Source organism: Prionailurus viverrinus, chromosome B1 (assembly GCF_022837055.1).
Source record: "Prionailurus viverrinus isolate Anna chromosome B1, UM_Priviv_1.0, whole genome shotgun sequence".
Classification (NCBI taxonomy): Eukaryota; Metazoa; Chordata; class Mammalia; order Carnivora; family Felidae; genus Prionailurus; species Prionailurus viverrinus.
This window is the reverse complement of record NC_062564.1, coordinates 26,353,345-26,377,349: the sequence shown is the minus strand read 5'-3', so window position 1 is coordinate 26,377,349 and position 24,005 is coordinate 26,353,345. Positions and strand designations below refer to the sequence as shown.

General features: G+C 46.8%; 1 protein-coding gene across 3 annotated transcripts in view; it reads left to right on the top strand.

The window, feature by feature from the left end:
• The window catches only part of MFHAS1 (multifunctional ROCO family signaling regulator 1), a 102,637-nt gene extending 79,484 nt beyond the window's left edge, over nt 1-23,153 (top strand). Inside the window, exons 2-4 of one of the 3 annotated variants that reach the window (XR_007151593.1) lie at nt 10,218-10,344; nt 16,260-16,370; nt 20,360-23,153. Coding sequence is in view for 2 of the 3 variants with exons in the window: in XM_047856288.1 (XP_047712244.1) it covers nt 10,218-10,344; nt 20,360-20,393 (161 nt within the window). In the remaining variant the exon portion in view is untranslated. Of the gene's footprint in view, nt 1-10,217; nt 10,345-12,971; nt 13,270-16,259; nt 16,371-20,359 lie in introns of those variants that run through there. The other 2 variants (XM_047856288.1, XM_047856289.1) reach the window with 2 other exon arrangements.
• The last annotated feature ends 852 nt before the right edge of the window (nt 23,154-24,005 follow it).

The window sequence follows — 24,005 nt, the reverse complement described above, 5'->3', positions numbered from 1 at the left end:
GCCAACCAGTTCTGGGTTTCCATTGTTGGTGCCATACTTCCCAGATCATCATGGATGCTCGTTGCTTGTTTACAGTGGCCCCAGGTCCAGTCTGCATCTCCTGGGAATGAGACTCGGGCAGGGGGAGTAGGTAAAGCAAAGCTCATGTTGAATGAGGACCCCAGCTACAGTAGGCTCTCCTATGGTGTTTGTTTATGCGGGTGGGAGATCCCCACCGTGTGCAGAAGAAACAAGCTGGACCGTCTCAGGGTTCCTTCCAGCCTTAAGTTTGTGGGCTTCTCTGGTCTCCCAGGCCCCTGCAGGGGCTCCTCGGCTCCCCGCACCTAGCCTGACAGTCACTCCTTTTCCCTCCGAGAAAAATGTATTTGCAGAAATCTTCTCATCTTCCCTGTTAGGAGACCGGCAAATGTACGACTTCTGATCAGCCTAGTATTTCCGAATCAGGTCGATTTTGATAAGGCTGTTGGGCCAGTGTTTTAAATTTCAGGCCAGGTAGGGGCGCCTGGGCCACTCAGTCGGTCAAGCGTCCGGCTTCAGCTCAGATCATGATCTCGTGGTTCATGAGTTCGAGCCCCCGCATCAGGCTCTGTGCCTGGAGCCTGCTTCGGATTCTGTGTCTCCCTCTCTCTCTGCCCCTCCCCCGCTCACACTCTGTCTCTCTTTCTCTCTCAAAACATAAATAGATATTAAAAAAAATTAAAGTTCAGGTCAGGCCATAAAAGTTCCTCCCATTTTCAGTTGGATGGAAAGCTACGGTTGGAGAGAGACAGTTTTAGTCAGAACGCTTCCATGTGTCTGCGTGAACTTCTCCGAGCCTGGAACCGTTTCCAGTAAGAAGTAGGTGACAGGCTCTCCAAATAAAGAGTAACCTTTTGAAAGCACTTCAGTCCAGCGGCGGGGGCTTTTTATAATCCTCACTTGCATTTTGAGAGTGGGAAGGCCGAGCTGGGTTCGGGCTCAGCTTCTTCCCCCGCCACCTTCCCCCCCCCCCCCCACACTTTGATCTGTGAAGGATGTCTAATCCTTAGCCAAGTCTGTTGGAACTTTATCCAGAGCAGGAAAAAGGGAAATATTTTTCCTTTCTTGGGTGGATTTGTATTTCTATAAACCCTTAGCAATGAAAATGGAGCCAAGTGACAGGCCCGTGCGTCTGAGAGGCAAGTTGTTGAGTCAGTGACAGAAGGGGAAGGGGCAGTGCATCTTTCTGCCCCCGGCCAGCTTTGGTTTGGGTTAGACCCTGGCCGACCTTCTAAGGGTCACTGAGGACAGGATAGTGTTAAGTCCACATGAGCATTTTCCGGGGGCCGTTTCTGCCGAGCCAGAAGCCAACCAGTTAACTTCAGATCATAACTCTGGTGGGATATTCGTTACGTATGTAGTGGGTTCATTTGCTTTGCGTTTGTTGTTGCTGCTACGAGAGTAGTGTTGTGGAGGGCCTTAGCTGGCCTCTGTGAGTCACTTCAACTCTGGAAGCTTTACCTTCTCACATTATTGATTTACTCGCACGAATTTGTTGGCACTCATTGGACCAGCCCTTGGTACTTCTTATGGGTGGAGAGTTGTTGTTTTTTTTTTTAATTTTTTTTTTCAACGTTTATTTATTTTGGGGACAGAGAGAGACAGAGCATGAACGGTGGGGGGGGGGGGCAGAGAGAGAGGGAGACACAGAATCGGAAACAGGCTCCAGGCTCTGAGCCATCAGCCCAGAGCCTGACGCGGGGCTCGAACTCACGGACCGCGAGATCGTGACCTGGCTGAAGTCGGACGCTTAACCGACTGTGCCACCCAGGCGCCCCTGGGTGGTGAGTTTTTAAAATGTGCTGACATTGGGGCGCCTGGGTGGCTCATTCGGTCGAGCATCCAACTCTTGGTTCTGGCTCAAGTCATGATCTCACGCTTTGTGAGATAGAGCCTTGCATCAGGCTCTGTGCTGACAGCAGGGAGCCTGCTTGGGATTCTCTCTCCCCCTCTCTCCCTGCCCCTCGCCAGCTTACGCCCATGCGTGTGCGTGCCCTCTCTCTCTCTCTCTCTCAAAATAAATAAACTTTACAACAAATAATAAAATAAAATGTGCTTGCCATTGGTACGAAATGCTTTCCTGTCAGAAAACCACCTCATCTAAGGTTCAAGTAGTGCCTCATAGTTCTATGTTTCTAGGATGAATGGTGGTTTATTTTTAGACATTCAAGAGAAATCTTGTATATAATCTGAAGGTAAGAGACCTTGTTTTGGTGTCATTGCAATTTGTGTGTTATCTGGGCTAATGTGGGACTGATGGAGACTTTGAGATCAGAAAGGGTGAAGAACTTTGATATAATCATTTCTTTTGCTAGTGTTCACTCTTTTCGATACAAAGGCCTTCCTGGTAGGCTCCTGAACTTACTGCACCTTCCCTGGAATCATTTCTCGTCCATGTTAATAAATGCCGCCCCAGCCAGGTTCACCTGCTGTCCTGGATGTTCAGTGCGGCTCCCAGGAATATTTATGTGGTGTCTGTTGGAACCTCACACTTAAAGGTGGAAGCCTCATGAAGTTTCAGCCTGGTATCTTGTCCCAGTGCTGTGATGAACGCCCGGGGAAGGCAACTCTGGCGATTCAGAGACCCTGAAGCTTTTCAGCAGGTGGGGAGTCTAGATAGAGGAGCGGCCTGAGGGGGGAGGGGATGGGGCTCTTACTCCACTGGCGGTGATGGAGATAGGGTGCTGTAGGAAAGGGGACTTGAGCGAGCCAAGCGTGAGGCAGTGGTAAGAGAGTATGGTACCAAGGATTGGATGTGTGCGAATAAAAAACCAAAAAAGGTAAACAGACATGAAGAAAAGGAAGTAGGAATTGTAATGTGAAGGAAGTGACAAAACTCAGGTGGCGCTTTGAAAAGAAATTGTGTTGGCAGTTTTCCCTCGGTTGAACTCTGGTCGAATGCTCTGGAAAGGGGCGCTGTGCTCTTAGGTCACAACTCTTCTGATCTAGAAGAGACCTGAGTCATTATCCACCAGGGAGGGGCGGGATGCAACTCTTCTCGGCCTAGCACGCCTGAGGTATTCAGTCACTTTCGTGTGTCCCTCAACCAACCAAGCAAACAAAGCTTTATGTGATTAGTAAGCAGACATTACTATGAGGACAGTCATCCTCTCTTAGGAACTGGGCTAAACAAGGAGAAGCCGAGCTCGTTCACTCCAGGTGGAGCATCTTCCATAAAAGGAATATGAAAGGTGTCCGTCATCTGTGCCCAGTGGGGCGGGTTCCCCTTGGCTTGGCTTCCACTACTCATCAGGAGAGTCTGAGGACTTCACAGGTGAGAATCGTTGTGTGAGTCATAGAAGGAATCAAGCGCGTGACCTTTGTTTTTCCTCTTGCCTGTAACTGTCACCACTGCCAGCCACCACCTTGGAGGACGTTGGGAGGAAGTTGAGGCCAAATGTTGACACTGAATTTGTCTAGTGCAGCCTGAGAGCAGGCCATGACGACTCACTAACAATAGGTCCTGAGTCGCACCTCTAGTTCAAGGGCATCTCCATGACCCCAGTTGGCCTGCTTCTGTTTGGCTTAGAGAGTGTACTCTTACGGATAAGACTTTGTAAACTGTCCCCAAAGCCTAACGGCACAGAAGGGCATGTGGGCGGTTTTCTTTTTTCTTTTTTTGAAGAAGTCTCAGCTTTCAGAGTCAAAACTGGTCTTGGGAATGCAACAAATGGCTGGAGACGGCAATGTCTTTACATTGCTAAATCGCCCAGAACTCAGTAGATGCCTACAATTTGAAGAATTGAAGGGCTGTATAGTGAAAATGAAAATACAATTCTACAAGAAGTTCATAATTTCTGATGGTGTGAGTTTTTGCAGCTGCCTTTGGAATGCGTGCCTTAGGATGCATCCGGCTATTAAGCGGTCCTATCGTGGACTCATTTCCAAGAGGAACTAATTGAGCCAAAAGCAGACTCTGCTCACAGGAAGAAAGCAGCATCCCTGAAGTTTAGGGGACCAGTCTGAGTCCCGGAACTCTCTATAAGTACGTGTGGCCGAGTGCTGGACAGTATCTGTAGGCATCCCAGCTGACTTCCAGTGACCCAGCGGGAAGATTCCTGTCGAGTCTCCGGGTACCCCAGCTGGTTTCCTGGCAAGTTCAGTAGCAGCTCCCTGGGCACCTTCCAGAGAGTCTTGACGGTGTCCCAGCTGGTATTCCCATAAATTCGGCCACACCCATGGTAGTAACTGTCCAAGGACTCCAGCCAGTGCCCCATCCAGTGAGTTTGACAGCATGCTCCGCCCACCTCCAGACAGCTTCCCAGGCAATTTTGTCCTCGCCCTGGAGGCTAGGTCCCTAAGAGTGGGCGGGTCTGGCCTGGGGCAACCCCTCCGGGGGTCTGCACTATTCCCTATCCTGAGAAAGGTGATTCCCAGTGATGGGCACACTTCTGGCCCAGCTCTGTCTCTGCTCTTTACAAAGACGTGCCCCACTCCCTCCTGCATGTCACTTTCTCTCCCCCTAAAAAGTTATAATTCACAATCAAAGGGCTGAGACCAAAGCTACTTAACAAAAGGGAATTTCTTTTAAAGTTGAGATTACCAAAACTTACAACCTGATCTCTTTATTTCATTTCTTCTGAGTGGTGGCCAACCAGGAGCCACCCAGCCGTGGTCCTGTGGGGGGGGGGGGGGTGCGGGCATGGGGGGGTCCTCCTCTGAAATGGCAGCCAAGTGTACAGATGGTTATGTTGGAACCAGCAGATATCAGGGGGTCTCTTCTGCCTTTTCTCACACCCTTAGGTGTGTACGGTGGCGTGTTTTTAAATTGAGCGTTTTAACGTCGGATGTTTACTTCTGCCGTGTATATACTTTCTGGGCTTTATTTTGTCTTAAGACAGGGTGTCCTATTATCTCTATCCGGCCTTCCTCTTCCACATGAAGTAACCAGGGTGTACTTCTCTGGTCTTTGCTGGCTGATACCTCGATGGGCTTGGAAAGTGGGGGACTTCCTGCTCACTGGTTTCAGAGGACGCTGCCTTTGCCCAGGGGAGATGTGGGAAACAGTATTCACGGATCTCAACATAGCTACATCCAGAGTCATATTTAATTGAAGTACAACAGTAGACTTTGGGGTGGGGAGAGCAAGGGGGTGAATTTTAGAATATTAGAGCGGAAGAGGTCCCGAAGACATCTAGATTGTTCCTTACCTAATAGAACCTATATACTTGTTTCTTTTACTGTCTAGACCACTTTGGCTGTTTTGAGGGATGTTCGTAATTTAGATCTTCATTCTGGATCAGGGAAGTGGCTTTTATTTGCACTAAAAAGAAATGTAAGGGCCTTTTAATATTGCGATTTGACTCATCAGTATGACACATTTGTCGTATTCTGTGTAAAGTGCTCAATGCTTGAGAATTCTGATGCTTTGCAGAAAAGATGAAAAAGTTCCTTCCACTTCTGTTGATTTTCTTTTTTTAAAAGAAAAAACCATAATAAAACTTAGCCTTCTGTTCTTCCACAGGGGGGAAAACGGTTGATGTGGCAGCTTTTTAATGCCGGAAATCTTGAGCCGGAGTAATTAAGGACAGTTTTTCATAACTTTAACGGGCACAAGGAGACTGGGCAGTGGCCTAAAACAGCTTCAGTGAATGCAGTGTTCTGTTCTTCGGGCCAAAGTTCTGCTTTTTCAGGAAGACTGACTGCATTGTGTGCCGCACGTGAACGGACCATCTCCAACCGTAGAGAAAGCACTAGCTTTCGAAACTGGCATTCCCCTTCGGTGTGCGGCATGCTTTCGCCTCGTTTTCTTACTGACTCGAACATAAAATAAGTAAATAAATAACCCCAGGACCACTTAAATCTCGAGGGACCGCTTTCCCTCTGAATTCATCTGTGTTCTTGGTCAGTTGATGTTTCTAATTAGAATGTAGCTCTAAGTGGACACCGACGCACAGAAATGTCAGTCTCATAATTTGTAACGACTACAGAGAATCCCGTCTCACTGGTGTGTCGGAGTTTTTAATCATTTCCCCAGTGTTGGACTTTTGAGAGGGTTACCAGGTTTTCACTGTTTTATAAATAGTGTTGCTATGAGCAATCATTGTATAATTTTTGTCAGAGAGAAAGGCCTACTTCCTGGAAGCAAGTTCCTGAAAATGGAAATATAACAGGTCACGTGTGTATTTATCCTTACTTCACCACCAGCACATTTTCTGTAAATGTAGCTTTTTTTTTTTTTTTCCCAGCTTCCACCAGCTTTGGGATTTATCTTTTTTACTGGCTTTTGCTAGTGATAACAGACGTGTCATAGATCTAACAGTTTTTCATTTGAAGTTTTCAAATTTCTGGTGATGTGGTATTTTGCAGGTAAATCATTTACGGTCTAATCCTGGCTGGCGTACGGCTTTACTGTAGAGAATGTGGGTACGATCACATATTCGCATGAATTCTTTATATAGTTGGAAAAGTAAGCTTTTCAAAAAAATCTCATCAGTACGTCATAGTGTCAAGAACTTACCGGATGCCGGACACAACATTTAACACTTTCTGTGTTATCTAATTTAATCATCACGATGTCCTTGCCTCGGGACAGTATTACGTGGTGGTTAAGAGTGAAGTCAGATAGTCCTGGGTCCAAATTTCCACTTTGCCACTTCCTCCTTGTTGGCGAATACCTAACCGCTCTGAGCCTCCCTCGCCACCTCTGTATATAATGAGGACAGGATTGTAGGTACTTCATAGTGTTGTCATGAGGACTAAGTGACACGATACAATGACAGCCTAAGCGCATAATAAGTGCTCGATAAATGTTAGCTGCTACTGCGATCACCATTTTTTCTTCTGTGGTTGCTGTATGTCATTTACCTTGAAGTATATAACAGCATGCTGGTAACGTGGAGTCCGGGATAATCGATGTGATGGGTCTTCTGAGACCGTGTTCTCTGCTCTTGGAGGTCTTTTGGAGTCCTGCAAATCAGTATTCTTCTGTCCTTCTTGTTGTCCTTCTAACATTTCATAACTTTCCTCGGGGGGCCCTAACATACAGGACTACAGTTCCTTTTATGCACATGTGACTTTCTCAGATGCTGGGACCCTCCATATGAAAGGCCTTGACTTAGACTCCGGTATCCCCTGTGTCTCCTCACACACAGTAAGATCTCCCTATTTAGATACTGAGTGGCTGTTGCTTTTTCTAATGTTTATTTATTTTTTGTGAGACAGGGACAATACATGAACGGGGGACAGGCAGAGAGAGAGAGAGGGAGAGACACAGAATCCAAAGCAGGCTCCAGGTTCCGAGCTGTCAGCACAGAGCCCGACTCGGGGCTCGAACTCACGAACTGCGAGATCATGACCTGAGCCGAAGCCGGACGCTTAACTGACTGAGCCACGCAGGCGCGCTGGCTAATATTTTAGCTTGAAAATCAAGTTTGTGTGCAAGAAACTTGAGATGACCAGCTTCTGTTTTAGTAGATAACACATATTATGAACCACTTTTGTATTTGTGATCATGTTTTTTGAGAGGAAAAGGCTGTTTTCCTCATTTTCTGAATCTAACGACAGGGCACATTCTTTCCGTCCTAAGAATCCCGGCACCTTGCAGGAGACTGTTGGAGGGCGGGGACCTTCGGGAGGTTGTGAACGGTTTAGCTTGGCTGCTCGGTTTTCTGCAGCCTCGAGTGGAGTTTTCACACCTGAGAGGCTTCTCCTCGCCTGCAGCTTTCATGCCCCCCCTGCGGCTGGCAGTGCTGCTGGGGGTAGGGCCTCCACGAAACCTGGCTCGGTAGGATACTGGGAATCTGGGGTAGGGGGCACTAAAGCTGTCAGTTTAATAAAAATTCATAACGGGTGCTTAACGGTCTACTGCAAATAATTGCAACCCTGGCAAACGGGTCCGCTCCCCCAAAACCAGCTGCGATCCCGCGCGCTCGGGCGGCTGCAGGAGGCCTGTGGGCATTCTGCCCACCAGGAGAGCGTTCCCAGGGGAAACCACGGAAGCTGAGTGTGTCCAGGCCTTGGGGGTGATCCTGGGGACAGAAAGCACAGAGTAGAAATGTCAGGTAAGGAAGCAGGCGACAGGGGGCTTAGAACCAGGGTCGCAGACCTCGTCCTGTCTCCCCGGGGATGCACAGCTCTCCGTGGCACTTGGAACAGACCCGCCAGACTCAGAGGGTTTCTGACTTAGAAGGTCGCGTTTGGACCAAATGACTTCCAACTTTCCGTCCAGCTCTAACGTGCTACACCACTTTGGTTCGTGTTATGGCCTTGGTAGCATTTTAGTGTTTACATTTTTAACTTGCATTTTTATGTTTTGGAACCTTTCCTTAGTTGGTGTCAGAGTATGGCTCTGATACCCATGTGTCCGTGGTACAAGCTAATCATGTGAAATTACCTTTTGCAGTCGTTGGGTGTTTATAGTAGTTTGGCTAAGGAACTTCAAATTACATTCAGTTCATATTGTCCAAAGCCACGGAAAAATGCTCGAAGCAGGAAACGAATGTCTTATCGCAAAACTGCAAATATGTCAACGCTTAGTTCATTATGTAAGAAGAGTGTTTTTAGATTGCTCCTTTAGAAGAGACGTGTTCTGGCGCAAAGAAGCAGTTCCCGCTTTGGGAGGTCTTGGACGGTCGTGGCAAAGAGTAAGCATCCCAGAGATGGCTTCCCAAGGTCACATTCCAAGCCTGCCACTCGCCTGCCCTTGACTCGGGGTACGCCACATAACCTCCCTGACCTCGTTTGTAAAGTGAGGATGACCCTCCTAGAGACATCGCACAGACGAAATGAGAGGTACATTTAAAGCTCTCGGTTCACTGCTGGCACGTGGGCGTGCCTCACCAGTGTGAGAGTTCCGCTGAAGGTGAGGCATTTCAAAATAGAGTATTTTGACGCCAAGGACTTTGTAATCATCCCTTGTTGGCTTAACTTTGGGTTCATTAGAATTTTTTTTAATTTTAAATTTATTTTTATTTCTCGAGAGAGGTGGAGGGAGAGTGCATGCAAGCCGGGGAGCGGCAGGGGGAGGAGGGAGAGAATTTTTTTTTTAATGCTTTGTTCATTTTTGAGGGACAGAGAGAGAGCGTGAGCAGGGGAGGGGCAGAGAGAGGGGGAGACACAGAATCTGAAGCAGGCTCCAGGCTCTGAGCCGTCAGCACAGAGCCTGATGCGGGGCTCGAACTCACGAACTGTGAGATCACGACCTGAGCTGAAGTGGGAGGCTTAACTGACAGAGCCACCCAGGTGCCCCTGGGGCCCTCAGAATTTTCAAATCAGTTCTACTAAGTGATGGCTGCCAAAGGGCTGATGTTTATTTTCAGTAGCATCTTTCCCCAGTCGGCAAACGTTTTGTGTCCTTGGTTTGGTCTGTTTACTTTCTAGGTTTATGTAGGGGGATTTAGGCAGTAGCAAGTGCTGTCCTCAGCTAGAAGCTAGTTACTGAATTTTCTCTGAGCGACAGCACAGTGCCAGCCATGAGAACAGAGAGAGGGCAGGGTGCTGCCGGTAAGTAGACGAGGTGGAGGGGAAAGTAAGGAATGGAAGTCCTCACCGCTCTTTGGGATTTAACGGTCTAGTTGGAGAGAGATGAGATCCGGGCGTGCAGAGGACGCAGATTTCCTCTGGGTGTTGTGGTAATGCATTAAGTTAACTGTCTGTTTTTACTAGACCCCATTAGTCATAACATAGTCTTATGCTGGTGCTTTCAAATCCCCACACAGACCTACCCAGGATATCCTCTTGCCAGTGTGAAGCTGGGCTGTTTACCTAGATAACACCTTTGGTCGGCTGCGTGTTGAGATCATTTCTGCAGGGCTTTGTTGAAGGGCTGCTACGGTCTGTCCGAATCCCATCTGCCCCAAATGCTAATTATGAACACCTCCTTGGCAGCTTCTCCGGGCCCTAGGGATCCGCACTCAATTTGCCACAACATCTAGATAAAGACCTCCGGAGTCAGTCCATGAAAAGGAAGGTGAGGAAAATAGCGGCAGATGCTGTCTTTGTCTGGAAGGATGGCCTCTTCGCCACAGCCATTAGAACGTTCTCCATGGTGATGCAGATGAGAATGTAGGCAGCGGGCAGGGAGCAGGGCCGGTTTGCGATTCCGGGCGCATATCTGTTCTCTTGAGTCCCTTGTCTGTAGACAACTCACTACCTGCCCTCCTCCCGGCTTCCGCAGTCCCCGGGTGCTGCATTCCTCTGTGGAATGGTCCCATTATGAAGGCACATCTCATTAATGCATTTTCTCTCTCCTCCTGCAGGGGAGTTGCTGAGTCAGCCCAGACCAGAAGGAGTGGCCGAGATCATTTGCCCGAAGAACGGCAGCGAGCGAGTGAATGTTGCCTTGGTTTATCCACCTACACCGACTGTGATCAGCCCCTGTTCCAAGTGAGTTCCAAACACGGTAGCCCCGGTCGCTCACTCCCCATCCTGCTCTGGTAGGTGTGATACAAAGGGCCGAGTGAAAGTGCCTTCCAGCAAACTTTGGATGCTCTCCCAAGGCAGACCTAGGTATCTGGGTGACACAGGCACCATGGCTTATGTAGCAAACTAGGAATTTTTATTTTTTCTTGTTTATGATTTTTTTTTTTTACTTTTGCTGATTAAAAGTGAGAGCATTTGAAAAAAAAGCATTTTTTAACAGCTTTATCGAGCTGTCATAGGCAATACAGTTCACTCATTTAAGGTGTGTAGCTGGTTTTTAGTAGATTTGCAGGTATATACATCCAAAAAGAACATTTTTTTTTTTATGGAAAGTGAGCACCCACTAAGTAAGAAAAGCCTACAGCAAATCCGTGGTAGACAATTTTTTTCTGTAGGTCTCTGATTCTCAGCCCTTGATAATCATGGTTGTGCAGATTGCCCCCACCGTCCCCCAAATGGCCTGAAACACAGAGAATGTACACACGTGAACTTTTAGGTAGTTGACTTGGCATTACAGATCGAACTCCTCCTGTTTTGGGTTTTTGTTTAGTTCTTTTTGTAGTGTTAAGAACCACAGGCCACTTTTAAAGTGTGATAAAATCCCTTTCCGCTGCAAATCTTGCAAAGGAGCAGGGCAGCCTTCTTGGAGATGCTCTGGGAGACAGCAGCGATGTGGCTGGTAGGGCAAAGCATTCATGCGGCAAGCTTGAGTTTTTCTTCCGAGCTGACCCCATAGAATTTTGTTTTCACAGACGAGCTTTTTATAGGGAGGTTCTGCAGTTTGCATCTGAAAATGGTGGCCTGTCCACCTCACCTTGAGACACTCGTTATGGGGTGGGTTCCACAAGAGCCCCGCGCAGTAGGAGCTCAGGCCTCAGCCCGGAAGTGTCCGTTTGCCTGACTTTTGCGTGTTGTCCGCAGAGCGAGGTGTTCAGTGGGTGCTCATTCCTTAGCGGCTGCAGTAGAAGGGTGCTTTGTCCAAACCAAGTGACTCATTAGAACATCCCTAATTCATCTCTGCTGGAAGATGTCACCAAACACCCACGGGAAACTCTTATCTAATGCTGTGTATTCAGAATGCTATTTTAGCTAACACACACATGGACTAACTCCTCACGCACGGGGCCCGTAGGACATTGGGAAATTGTGAAGCACTTCTTACGATTACATAGTAGCTTCATACTAACCAGAGCACCCCTTGTCCCTGTCTGTTGTATGAATATATCAAACACAAATGAGATTGTTCTTTGGTGGACGTTGGCCCCTTTATTTCAGAAACACAGTGGGGAGAGGATGAGGGGGGCTTACAGAAGTAGCAGGGGGTGAGGGAAACCGTTGCACTGGCGTAGGTTTTCCTGAGCAAGCACAGACGTTAACCTCTTGTTTCGCCATAGCCGCGTGGCGTTTAATAGGCGAGATAGAGGCAGAAGTTAAAGTATCAGTTTGCACAAGAAACCACAGTGGCAGCCAGCCAGCTTTATCGGTGCTTTCCCATGGGCTTCTCGTTGTGCTGCCACAGAAAGACATTTATACCAGCCTGGAAAAAAAAAAAAAAAAAAAACGCTATCACCTCCTCGTCTCTCACACGTTATTATACTTAAATTGAATAAGCAGCTTTAAGGTCTGGGGTAATCAGAGCCACGTAGCCTCAGACATCTAGATGCTGGAGAGAATACCTTTAGGGACTGAACTGCTTTTGACCTAGCTATGTGAATAGTTTTATTTCAAAATGGATTTTTTGTTTTGTTTTGTTTTAAAGCCTCATACAATGGACAGCGGGTTTGGAGTGTAAGTCTCCATTCTAAATGAAGGAATATCCATGAAAACAAACAGACACTCAGGTCCGGCCCTGCCCAGTGGAGGTCTGATTTATGTCAATGACTGTGTATTGAAAGCAGGAGATTTGGGGGACTGAGGAGGAAAGCCGTCACAGGTGGTGGTTATTATGTAGTCACAGCTTGGGTCTGAACCTGACGATTAAACTTGGGGGTGCCAACAGGCAGTAGAAATTAGGAGTCTGGACCACTGCACTGGCTTTGCAACTCTAGGCCGGTTAACTTTTTAGCAAGGCATAGTAGAGTGATCTTTTACTTCTCTATCATCCCATTAAAATGCAGGTGGGTGGTTGAGATCCATCTTTCTTCATCGGGCATATGTATGTGAATTTCCAGAGGGAAGGGCCAGGCACTAGTCTTTGGAAAAAACGATAGTCCCCCTGATGATTCTAATGTGTGTATGCTGGACTTTCTGATCTCTGGGGCCCCCTCCATGACTCTAAGCGTGGGCTCCCTGGCCAGTGGGCTCTTATCTTTGTCTATAGAGCCTGTCTCTGGTCAGCAACCGATTGTCAGCACCAAGGCAAAGCTGATCCGTGTGCTACATGGATCAGTAACTTATTGTTCAAATCAGGAAAGGATTGAGGTTGACAGGAGGGCTCTTAGTAATTATTCCAGGACAGCAGGCCAGCCAGTAAACTCTTCAAGGCGTACAAGAATTGTCACCCTATTCCTGTGTCATTGATCTAGACCTCATGGTGGTTTTTTGAAAAGACAGTCCAAGCTCTTTAACCAGCTTACTCCTCTCCTTTACAGGTCAAATCAGAGACTTGTCATTTAACTGCCTGCCTTTGACCATGTGTAAAATAATGGTGCTGCCATGCGCTTTATAAAGAAAAACCATCGATGACTGTTATTTAACTGGATCTTCCTTATAAATTCCAAGTTTTTCTATTTCTCATTTAAAAATTTTTCTGTGTTTTATTTCCCTATGGGGAGAGACAGAGAATAAAGAGTAAGTAGTGATTTTTTTTTTTTAAAGACAGTTTACTTTCATCCATTGTTTTGGTGATTGGTGGCTGGGGTCCCTACCAGCTTTCCATTAGGAAAAGGTCGCATGAAAGAAATGCCTCTACTGTACCTCTCCCTCCAGGGGGATACTGAGGAGCTGAGTGGCTTCTTGTCTTTGCTGATTATCAGATAGAAATGTGAGTCCTCTCCATACTCTGGCTCTTCTGGGCTGATTTTCAAGGATATTTGCTTTTGAGATGAGGTGAAGACTCACCTAGTGACACATTTGCTAGGTCACTCTGAAAACTTCTGACCTCCTTAAGGATGTGGATTCTGTCTGATACACTTTTTAAATAATTCAGTGATTATTGACATTTATTATGTGGTTCACAGCCATCACCACTATCGAATTTTAGAATATGTTCATCACTCCTAAAGAAACCTGTGCCCTCTGGTGTCTAATATAACACATATAGTTCCGGGCAGGCAAGAAATTTTTTCGTGCCGCTTTCAGAGTGGCTTTGCTGCTTAGTGTGTTGGTATTAAGCAGATTTGTGAGTTTCAAAGAAATTCTCATCACGTGTTTTTCTTGGCCTCGTTCAGTCTAAAGGCAGTGAATTGACTAGCACCCCCACCCCCAATGCCAGCCCCCCATTTATTGGACAGCAGAGAAGTGGGGCTGCTTGCAGGGAGACCTGCCTCCTTCAGACCTTTTTTCTCTTTTTCTTTCTTTCTTTCTTTCTTTCTTTCTTTCTTTCTTCCTTCCTTCCTTCCTTCCTCCCTCCCTCCCTCCCTCCCTCCCTTCCTTCCTTCTTTTAGTATAGGAGGCAATGTTTTAAAACACAAACTTATTTTGTAGAGAAGCTTTGGGTTCACAACAAAATTGAGCAGAAGGTACAGAGAGATCCCACATCCCTCCTGCCCCACTCTGCACAGCTTCCCTCCACCAGAGCGGCACATTTGTGGTACTAGATGGGCCCAAGGTCCCACAGTTTACTTCATTGTCATTCAAGGTCCACAGTTTACTTCAGGGTCCACTCTTGGTGCTGCACGTTCCATGGGTTTCTATGTCCGCCATTGTAGTATGAAAGGCAGTATTTCCGTTGCCCTAAAGGTCCTCTTCCTCCTTCTCTTTATTTATTCCTCGGTCCCCGCCTCCTCCTTAACCCCCGGCAACCGTTCACCTTTTCCCTTCAGCTTCAGTGAAGTATAAGCGACAAATAAAATCGTACGATGGCTAAAGTGTTCATCGTGGTGATGTGATATATGATACATTGTGAGAGCTTCTCACCACCTCGCTAATCACCCCGTCTGTCACTTCCCATCCCTTTCCGCCAGAAATTCTGGTCGGCCGGACTGACCCCTAGGCATTAAAGGGATGCTGAGTCTTGGACATTATGAGTCGTTAAAGGCAGAGTCCTACTTTCAGTGGGAAAAGTAAGGAGAAAGTAGATTCATTGTTTTAATTTATTTTTGAAAACTTTATCTGTGAATTCCTGTCTTTGTCCTGCTGCTCTGTACATTGAGACACTTAAAATTCCAGTTCAGAAGGGAAGTGTGAACTTCTTTAAGCGAATGGCAGCTCACTGTTTGCTTTTAATTTTAGGTACCCTGTACGATGTTCCTCTTTCTCATTTCCAAAGAGGTTTAGAGGAACCCAGCCCCCATCAAGTATATACTCAGATAAACTGCTAGATAACCCAATTTATCTACTGCTTTTCATTAAATAAGTTCTTTTAATGTTTTTTTTTAATTTTTTTAACGTTTATTTATTTTTGAGACAGAGAGAGACAGAGCATGAACAGGGGAGGGGCAGAGAGAGAGGGAGACACAGAATCTGAAACAGGCTCCAGGCTCTGAGCTGTCAGCACAGAGCCTGACGTGGGGCTCGAACTCACGGATTGTGAGATCATGACCTGAGCCGAAGTCGGATGCTTAACCGACCAAGCCACCCAGGCGCCCCTAATGTTTATTTATTTTTGAGAGAGAGAGAGAGAGACAGACAGACAGGACATGAGCAGGGGAGGGGCAGAGAGAGAGGGAGACACAGAATCCCAAGCAGGCTCCAGGCTCTGAGCTGTCAGCACAGAGCCCCGCATGGGCTCGAACTCCCAAACCGCGAGATCATGACCTGAGCCAAAGTCGGATGCTTAACCAACTGAGCTGCCCAGCCGCCCCTCTACTGATTGTCATTTAAAAGACAGGACCCAATAGGTTAGCATCTAGAAATGTGTTACCTGAAGGCATACTGAAATGCAGCCCACATTCTTCCATGTGGTTTCCTAATGGACAGACCCTGGAACATACAGGACATGGGAATATATCATTTTTATTTCCCGACAGTTGCCGTTTCTCTTGTGGTGGTTCCGTGTCTGTCTGCCCTCCATGTGGAATGGTGGCAATGAAAAGGGAAGCAGATTCTGATTTGGGCAGGTCATGTGTTACAGAATTGGAAAATATGGGCCAGTTTGAAAGTTGTCAAGCTAAGCTTTCTCCTTTTCCAGAAAGTGCGACTAATGATAAAAAGGGCTGAGACACTGCATCTCAGAACTACCTCTTACACTTGGGTTATTGTATACATACGTTTGTAAGTAGTCCCAAGGATACAGTGATTGCTTCGCATGAGAATTTGGCAGTTACATTGTTACCACACAGGGATATTTAAGACCAATTGGAATAGCCCTTTATAAAAAGTAGCATGAAGACACTGTCGCCTTTATCTCATCAGATAAACAGGCAAAGTAGGTTTAATTACACTCAGGTTCGTTAGTATGGACCTGATAATTTCTTTTTACAAGAGCAACGGAGCAGCACAAACTTGGCTTTAGAACGATGGGGGATTTTTCAGTGACCACAGGATTGTGAAACACGGAGGGTGGGGATGGTGTGGTATTTCAGAAGGAAAGGAAGCGGAATGTGGAGGTGGCCTGTGGGGTGTATCATGCTTATTTGTGTTGATTTGCTTTGTTTTTTGTAAGGAGTGAGACCCCTCATTGCCTCGCTCCTTTCACAGGCAAGGGGGAATAGTGTATCTTGATTATTTAGTGCCCCATCAGCCACACTGATACTAGAATTTGTTCCCTCTCTGCTTAGGTATCTCCATACTTTCTTGGAAAATTAAGTGGAAAAGATAGTGCTTCTTTCCCTTATGTCATCATTTTTACTGTACCCAATCTGTGACTTTAGGAGCACCAAGTTTTAAGGGTAAGTCTCCGGGAAGCAGAGAGGGTTTCTTGGATTAGGGACTTCCTAAGGACTTGAGAGTTTAGGGGAAAACGGGGGTGGGGTGGGCTTTGGGATGAAGAGATCTCTTCATACATAGAGCAGGGCATTTTAAGGTTACAAATCTTTTGCTTATTCAGAATCAAGACAACATTGAGAATTAAGAATCAGGAAACTGCTTGATTCTTTGGCCTAACTTATTATGATATTGCGTATGTTAGTAATCTCAGTTCCTTGCTGGAAGAAAGAAGGCATTTTATTTTTAAGATTACCTTTATTATTTTTATTTTTAGAGACAGAGAAAGAGCATGCATGCGCGAGCGGGGTAGGGGCAGAGGGAGAGAGAGAGAGAATCCTAAGGAGGTTCCAGGCTCTTGGGGAGCCTGATGCGGGGCTCGATCCCATGACCCTGGGATCATCACCTGAACCGAAATCAAGAGTTGGGTGCTCAGCCGCCTCAGCCACCCAGGCGCCCCCAAAAAAGTCGTTTAAAAAAATGTAATATGCCGAATGTAACATCACGAAAAGCTCGAGCGGATGGACACAGCAAATAGCTTCTTAAAAGTAGTGTTTGCCTTTATTTTCTCAAGGCAGTTTGGGCGCTGGAGTTACACCGCCCGAGTGTGAATCTTTGCCATTTGTTGGTGCCATGGCTGTAGAGCTCTGTCAGTAGCGGATCCCAGAAGCGGTTGTCTTGTGGGGTTGTCGTGAGCATTTAGAGAGGCCATTGCTGGGGAGGCCAGGTAGCATCATTCCTTCCACAGAGCAAACAGCGCTCAATAAACTCAGTTGCTGCTTTTTCCACTAGGAATATTAATGGTGTGCACCATGGGTGGCATATCAAGGTAATCATAAAAAAACTTCAAAGGCAGATATAGATACTAGAATAAAATGTGCTCACCGACTTGCCTAGCAACATTTACTTATTTAAAAAAAATTTTTAATGTTTATTTTTGAGAGAGAGAAAGTGCAAGTGGGGGAGGGGCAGAGAGCGAGGGAGACACAGAATCCGAAGCAGGCTCCAGGCTCCGAGCTGTCCACACAGAGCCCGACGCGGGGCCCGAACCCACGAACGGTGAGATCATGACCTGAGCCGAAGTGGGGCGCTCAACCGACTGAGCCACCCAGGCGCCCCAACATTTAGTTTATTAACTGAGGTGCCTGCCCAGGGAGGGTGCACGTTTGTGCTGGACAGGTGGTGGCAGGGGGGCTGGCCTGCCTTGCCAAGTAACCCCGGAAGATCCATTTACAAGGCCACCTGGAGTGTCCTGGCCCCATCCTCAGGGGGGAAAGTGGGGATGAGCGGTATCATTTCTTTCATATTATAATCACAAACACCTGCAGTGCCAGATGAACAAAACCCCCAACTCACTGGCCCCGCACCGCCCTGTAAGGCACATAGGCCAGGGGTCTCTGGACTCCAGACCAGGCCACGTGCCGACAGTCACCGAGTGACGCGCCTCAGCCTGAAACCCACACCGTGGCTCCCAGTTCAGTGCTGTGTTCACACAAGCTCTTACTTACGCATTTGTCTTAGAATGTAGTATCGTAACAGAGCCTTGCACATACGGTAAGGCCAACAGATCAGGAAGTGACTGCCACTGAAAAAGACAGCTTAGGACTCACACAGCCCTAGAGGAGGGTGTATGCTGTGCCATGGGGGGTCGGGGGGGGACGGAAACGAGGCACAGAGAGGGGACTGTGCCCAAGAGTGAGAGTGAGTTTGCCGAGGGCGGGTGCTGGCTGGGCTCCATGGGCCTGAGCGGCTCGGGTGGGCCACGGGGCACAGGGAGGGTCCCTGGTTGCCTGGCACGTGGCCCTGGAGTGAGGGGGGCAGATAGAGGGTGGCCCGCAGTGTCGGAGCCTGATAAAGGCGGTGGCTGAGAGGTGTGGGCTCTGGATAGCGGGTGGGTACCGAGAAGTGCGCTCACATCGGTGTTGTTTAGGGTCTCTAGGAATCTGCTAGTGCGGGGGGAGGGGGGGGGCCTCCAGGGGCAGCGAGGGCCCGGATGTCGAAGAATCCCAATACAGAAAATAAAAGACCTGATTAATTGATTAATACAACATGGTAGAGCCTCAGTTTCAGCCTGAGCTTCTAAATACCTGGACTGTGTGTGCTGTATTCCAGGAAGAGCAGGTGCAGAACCCCGAGAGGATTCTGGGTCTGAGCCCCCATGCTGTCCTTTCCCCCAGCGCCCCACGGCAGCTCCCTTGGGTGTCCCGCGGGCTCTAGGCTTCACTGGTGTGAGTTACTGTCTTGCCCCTCAACGCTCCTCGTCGGTCTGCTTCCCGCCTCGGGGAGTGGCATTGCTTCGCTCCCGTCCGCCGAGCCAGGGGCTGCGGCTGCAGACACACAGCCTTCCCGAGACCTGTTCTCCCGTCTTATCAGTGTATCTTGACACGAGTAAATCTGGCCACACAACCGTCCCTTTGGCCCTTCCTTTCCTCTAGATGCACCTGTCCCTGCCAAGATACCTGTGACTGAGTCTCAACTGGCCTCCGTCCCTCTAATGTCTTTTTTTTCCCCCTACGAACCAATATTATCTTTCAACGTCGGACCCTCGCCACTTCTGTGTTTAAAAGCCTCAAGTGGCTTCCTGTTGATTATAGGCTCTGGGTGCCCTTGCTTCGACATCCTTGTGCTTCTGTCTTACGTGTGGCTCAGGGGAACAGACAGCCAGACACAACTGTCTGCATTTCCGAAGGCTTGTTGGGTTCCGTGAGGAAAACATTTGCATCCCTCTCACAAACCCAGAACTCGAACCACCGAAGTTAACTGTGTGGTGGAGATGAGAGTTTTCACACTGCCCTCTCCTCTTTACGTTAGATTTATTTTCTTATTACTCGAATTTGAGGCAGTTATCAAAACTTTCTCTACTGGGAAGTTTGCTAAATATGAATAGGCCTTCAAAAAGTCTTCGTGGCTGAGTGCCATAGAAACATGAAGCTATCCCCAGGGCTCCGAACATCCCAACCTGGCTTTTAGCTGTCAAGCACGCTGTGGAGTCAAGTAACCCTTGCTAAAGGCTGGCTCTCTCGCACCCTGGTGTGTTCCCTCCAGAAGTTATTTAACCTCTGGGAACCTTCGTTTCCTTCTTGGTGAACGTAGAGTAGGATGGAGCTTACCCCATAGGCGTGTTATGAGTTGAGGATTAATCCAGTAATGCACTGCGGTGAGTGGGTGTGATTCCTGATGTGTAGTAAGTTGTTAGTAAATGGAAGGTGCGTTTTTTTGGTAATGTTACTAATATTTTACAAAGTTTCTGTGAAATCAAGCACCATTGAGAGATGGGGGGGGGATGGAGGGACTGCATGTCATTATAGGAAAGGTGACATAAGGGATGAGGACCTTTGACCTCTTTCTCTCTAATCATTTTGTCTGAATTGAATGCCACTCTAATTAGGTGGCGATACAGGAGTTTATTTTATATTCATCCAACTCCAGCTTTTAGTTTGACAGCCTTGCCTGTATGTAACATTGCAAGTGAAATCATGCCTTTTAAGGCCAGTTAGACATCCTAAAAGTTCTCACTTTTCAGTATATATTCCTATCCCTAGAGGGCTATTTAGCTTGCGCGTGCGTGCGTGTGTGTGTGTGTGTTTCCTGAAAGGACTCAGTGCTGTGGTTAGTGTTTGGGGTTCTTGATTATAAATCTCATTCAGCTGTGAAATTACGATGGCTTAGGTGGTTATTACTAATTCGTATAGTTCCTCATTATGCGTAAACTTAATGTCACAACCAGAAGTGTCCGACCAGCTTTCTAGTGAAAAGATGCTTTTCTTTGTAGGATCCTTAGTTGCCTGACACTCACATTTTTATAAGGAATTCTAGAAGTAAAAATGAAAATTTTACTACTGCAAAAAAAAAAAAAACCCCGATTCATAGTTTTGCTTCCTGTTCTTAGAATTGAGAATATCCTTCTCTGTCACCTTTTGTCATGTCTGTGCTTTCTTCTCCTCTACCCGTATAGGAAGAACGTTGGTGAAAAGCACAGAAACCAATGACTTCTATGGCTATGGAATTTCCGTGGAGAAAAGAGCATCAGAACTCACCTGGACCATCATTCGTACCCGGCAAACCCTCCACACTCCCACGCGCGTTCCGTGAACTTGAGTAATAACTGTCCAGGGTGCTTGCAGAGGAGGGAGCGCACCTGGCCTGTAGATGAGGTGGGGGAGGGGCGGGGAGGACGGGGGTGGGGGGGGGGAAGAACATGGAGCAAATGTTTTACAACCTGAACCTCAGAACTGTGATCCTCCAAGGAGAGCGCTACTTGAAGAAAAGAAAAAAAAAAAAGTCGAATGGCTTCTCAGGGATTTTGTTTTCTGTGCACATATAAGCCATAGTTGCAGTACAGGTGGCCGTGTTTTGAGCACTCAGATTTCAGTTCTGTTAAATGTGAAAGAAGGATCGACTGACCGTTCATTGCTGTTCCGTAACTAGTGTAAAATATGTATATGTTTATCTTTATTTTTATAATATGCAAATACATTTAAATTTATACAGTTCGAAGCTTCTAGCGTTAGTTAACACTGGGTGCAATATTCTGCATGAGGACTGTGCCAAGATGGGGCTGGTTTCTTATTTTAGCAAAAGGCCTTTCTGTTCATTCTTTCATCTTTAGTTCTTCTGAGATTTTAAAAAACCCATCTGTCTGCCCATGGATTAAGTGCTGGTTCGCAGAGGTTGTGATAATCAGCAAGAACCTTACCTGTATTTCAGGCAGTGTCTCCTCCCCTTCTTTTAAATAAACGTCCCTGCCTGCAAGCCTGTTCCTTGGGCAAGCTGGTGGGATTCTTGTTTTTCTTTGCCCACATTTCCAGTGCTGCTGGGCAGAATGTTCCTTGCTCCCAGCTTCCTGTTGACATTACGTTGTCACTAGATGATACGCTAATGGATTCTTCAGGGGCAGAGGACAGAGGGGTCGTGGAAGCCTGGTGGTAGGATTCTTCAGGGGAGGGGGACAGAGGGGTCAAGGAGTCCATGGAAAATCTGAGTCTTTCAATAGCTTAAGATAATCAGGAGTCAGTTGTGAATGGTGCAAAGAGCTTTGCTAATGAGTACTTCTCTCTCTCTCTCTCTAGAACAGAGTCTGTGAAATTTAGCAGAGCACTTTGAAAGCCCTTCACATCTGGCGGTCAGACCTTGAGATAGTGAGCTCCCTAACTGGAGAGCATAGTCCCGCATTGGTTATTTATAAATACAGAGCCTCTGATTGGATGGTCTGCTGCCAAGAACTAGTAAAACCATTGTTTTAAAATCTCCACCAAGTTAAAACGTGAAAAGCAAAGCAAATTGCTCTCGTCTACTCCTAATTGGGGCCAAACAGTATCTGCTGCAATAGTAACACGTTCTTTGAAGAGTATAAAGGACTCTGTTTACAGCTGCCTCCTCTGTGTTGATGGAAAAATGTGTAAGACAAACTGTTTTCTCACCAGTGTAAGGCATGAAAAGTGAGTCAGCTGGTATTATTCTTTTACTTCTTTTATAAAGTATTGACTCTTGGAATGCCACTATACAAAGTCTCAACATATTTTTTAAAAGAAACAAGCAAAGCAGCTGCATTGTGAAAAATCTTAAGTTGAGTTTTGTAGATTTTGTGCCCCAGGAGTTGACTTCACTAACTCCAGAACCTCAATGAAACAAGTATGATTTGTCATGATCATAAAATCAAATGGGATCAGACTATTTCTTCATTTTTTGATACTTGAATACGACACCTCAATCTTGAGATTTCGTTTTCTTTTAGAACACATTCACGAGATTACCTGCTTAATCCTTTGGTCACAGTTCTCTGTGTGCGTGCGTGCGTGTGTGTAAACTGAATGGTAACATTTAATTGCTTTATGGACCATTGAATTGTTGGGCATAGGAGTTTTGTAATTGGCACGAGACAGTTCCTAAACTGTCAAATTAACTGACTTTGACCAGTCTTTTTTTGCAAGGACACTTAAGGATGTGACTTCGGGCTAACTCCCCAGGGGACCATATTAAGTGGAAAAAAAAAAAATGCTCCTTTGGGTGACATACCCTGCAAGGTGTTTATCATAATTATGAACATAAATGCCCACATTCTTAATATCTGCTATTTTTTGACAAGTGATGTTTTGTGCTGTCATCTGAACCCTAGAGAAGCAGTGTAAGAAGAAATCTTGGTGTCACATGTGTTTCGGCATAAAGGTCGTCATGATTGAGGGTCATGTGACCAAAAGAAGCTCCAGAAAAGCTTGAGAACTTGCTTCAGGGTGGGGGGGGGAGGGTTGGAGATACAGAAAACACTCTGCTCTACTGGAATTTTCAGTGTCTGTGCAGGAAATTCCGTTTTCTCTTTCTATACCTGGGAAGGCTCGGCCAGCCGAGGTGGACGGGCAGTTCACAAAGCACAAGGGGGAGTCTTTCCAGACCAAGTAGCCCTCGCCTGGCAAACAAACGCCCTTCAAGTCTGTTATGGTTTCTATTCTTGCAACCAATGGTATCAAAACCGCTTCCTGGAATTGTAAAAGTGCTGCCAGAATAAATGTTTTTCCCCCTTCCAAGAAAAAAAATGACAGTGCTCATATTTGACATTTGTGCGTTGGACTCTTTTGAATGAATAAAAAGGAAAGGGTTTGGTATAACTCCTGATGGGGTGTGTGTTCTTTTTCATGCCACAGTTTGTAAATTGTCATTGTGGTTTCCACTTAATTGTCGTGACTGGGCAGAAATTAAAAAAAAAAAAAAATTTGAAGAAAGTTCAATAAAAATACAAAGAAATGGTTAAGCAATTATATTTCCAGAGTTTAGTTATTTTTGTTTTTGATTTCTTTACTTTCAATTATAGAAATACGATTCGTAGTTTTAGTTCGTAGGTCACTTCTGAGCTGTGGGAGATGGATGATGCCAGCCCTGGCGGGGGGGGGGGGGGGGGCGGGTGGAGTCCCCACAAGGAAGACTGAAGGGTCCCTGGTTAAAACCCTGCCTCTCCAGACTAGAGATTCAATTCTTGAATACCAGCTGTCACTTCAATCAGACCCCTTTTCAGTGATCTGCAATACTCTTAAACTTCTGAGTCTGTGACATGGTTGGCAAATCCCCTTTCCCTGAGCTTTTTTTTCAAGGGTTCTTAGCAGAACTCTTTGCCACCACCTTGTAAATATTGGCCCGGGCGCCAAGAGGGGTCTGTACTCACAGGACCTGCAGGTACTGGGTCCGAGGCTTTATTCTCCCTATGGAAAAAGAAAAAAAAAAGTTGATAAGGGGAAAAAAGAATGTGGGTGCTACTCGCAAAAGCAACACCCTCCGGGAGGGACCGGGAGCAGGAAAACCCTCCCTGAGGCCCAGGGCAGAAAGGCCCCTTGACCCGGTGCTTCCTGAGAAAGCAGGTGACGCCTCCAGGGGCCCCAAGTGCCTCTGCAGAAGAGCTGAAACCATGCTGTGGCCATCAGAATTTTCTTTTTTAATGTTGATTTGTTTTGAGAGAGAGAGAGAGAAACAGAGCACGAGCAGGGGAGGAGCAGAGAGACAGGGAGACACAGAATCCAAAGAAGGCTCCAGGCTCTGAGCTGTCCGCACAGAGCCTGACTCAGGGCTCGAACCCACTGACCGCGAGGTCATGACCTGTGCCAAGGTCGGATGCT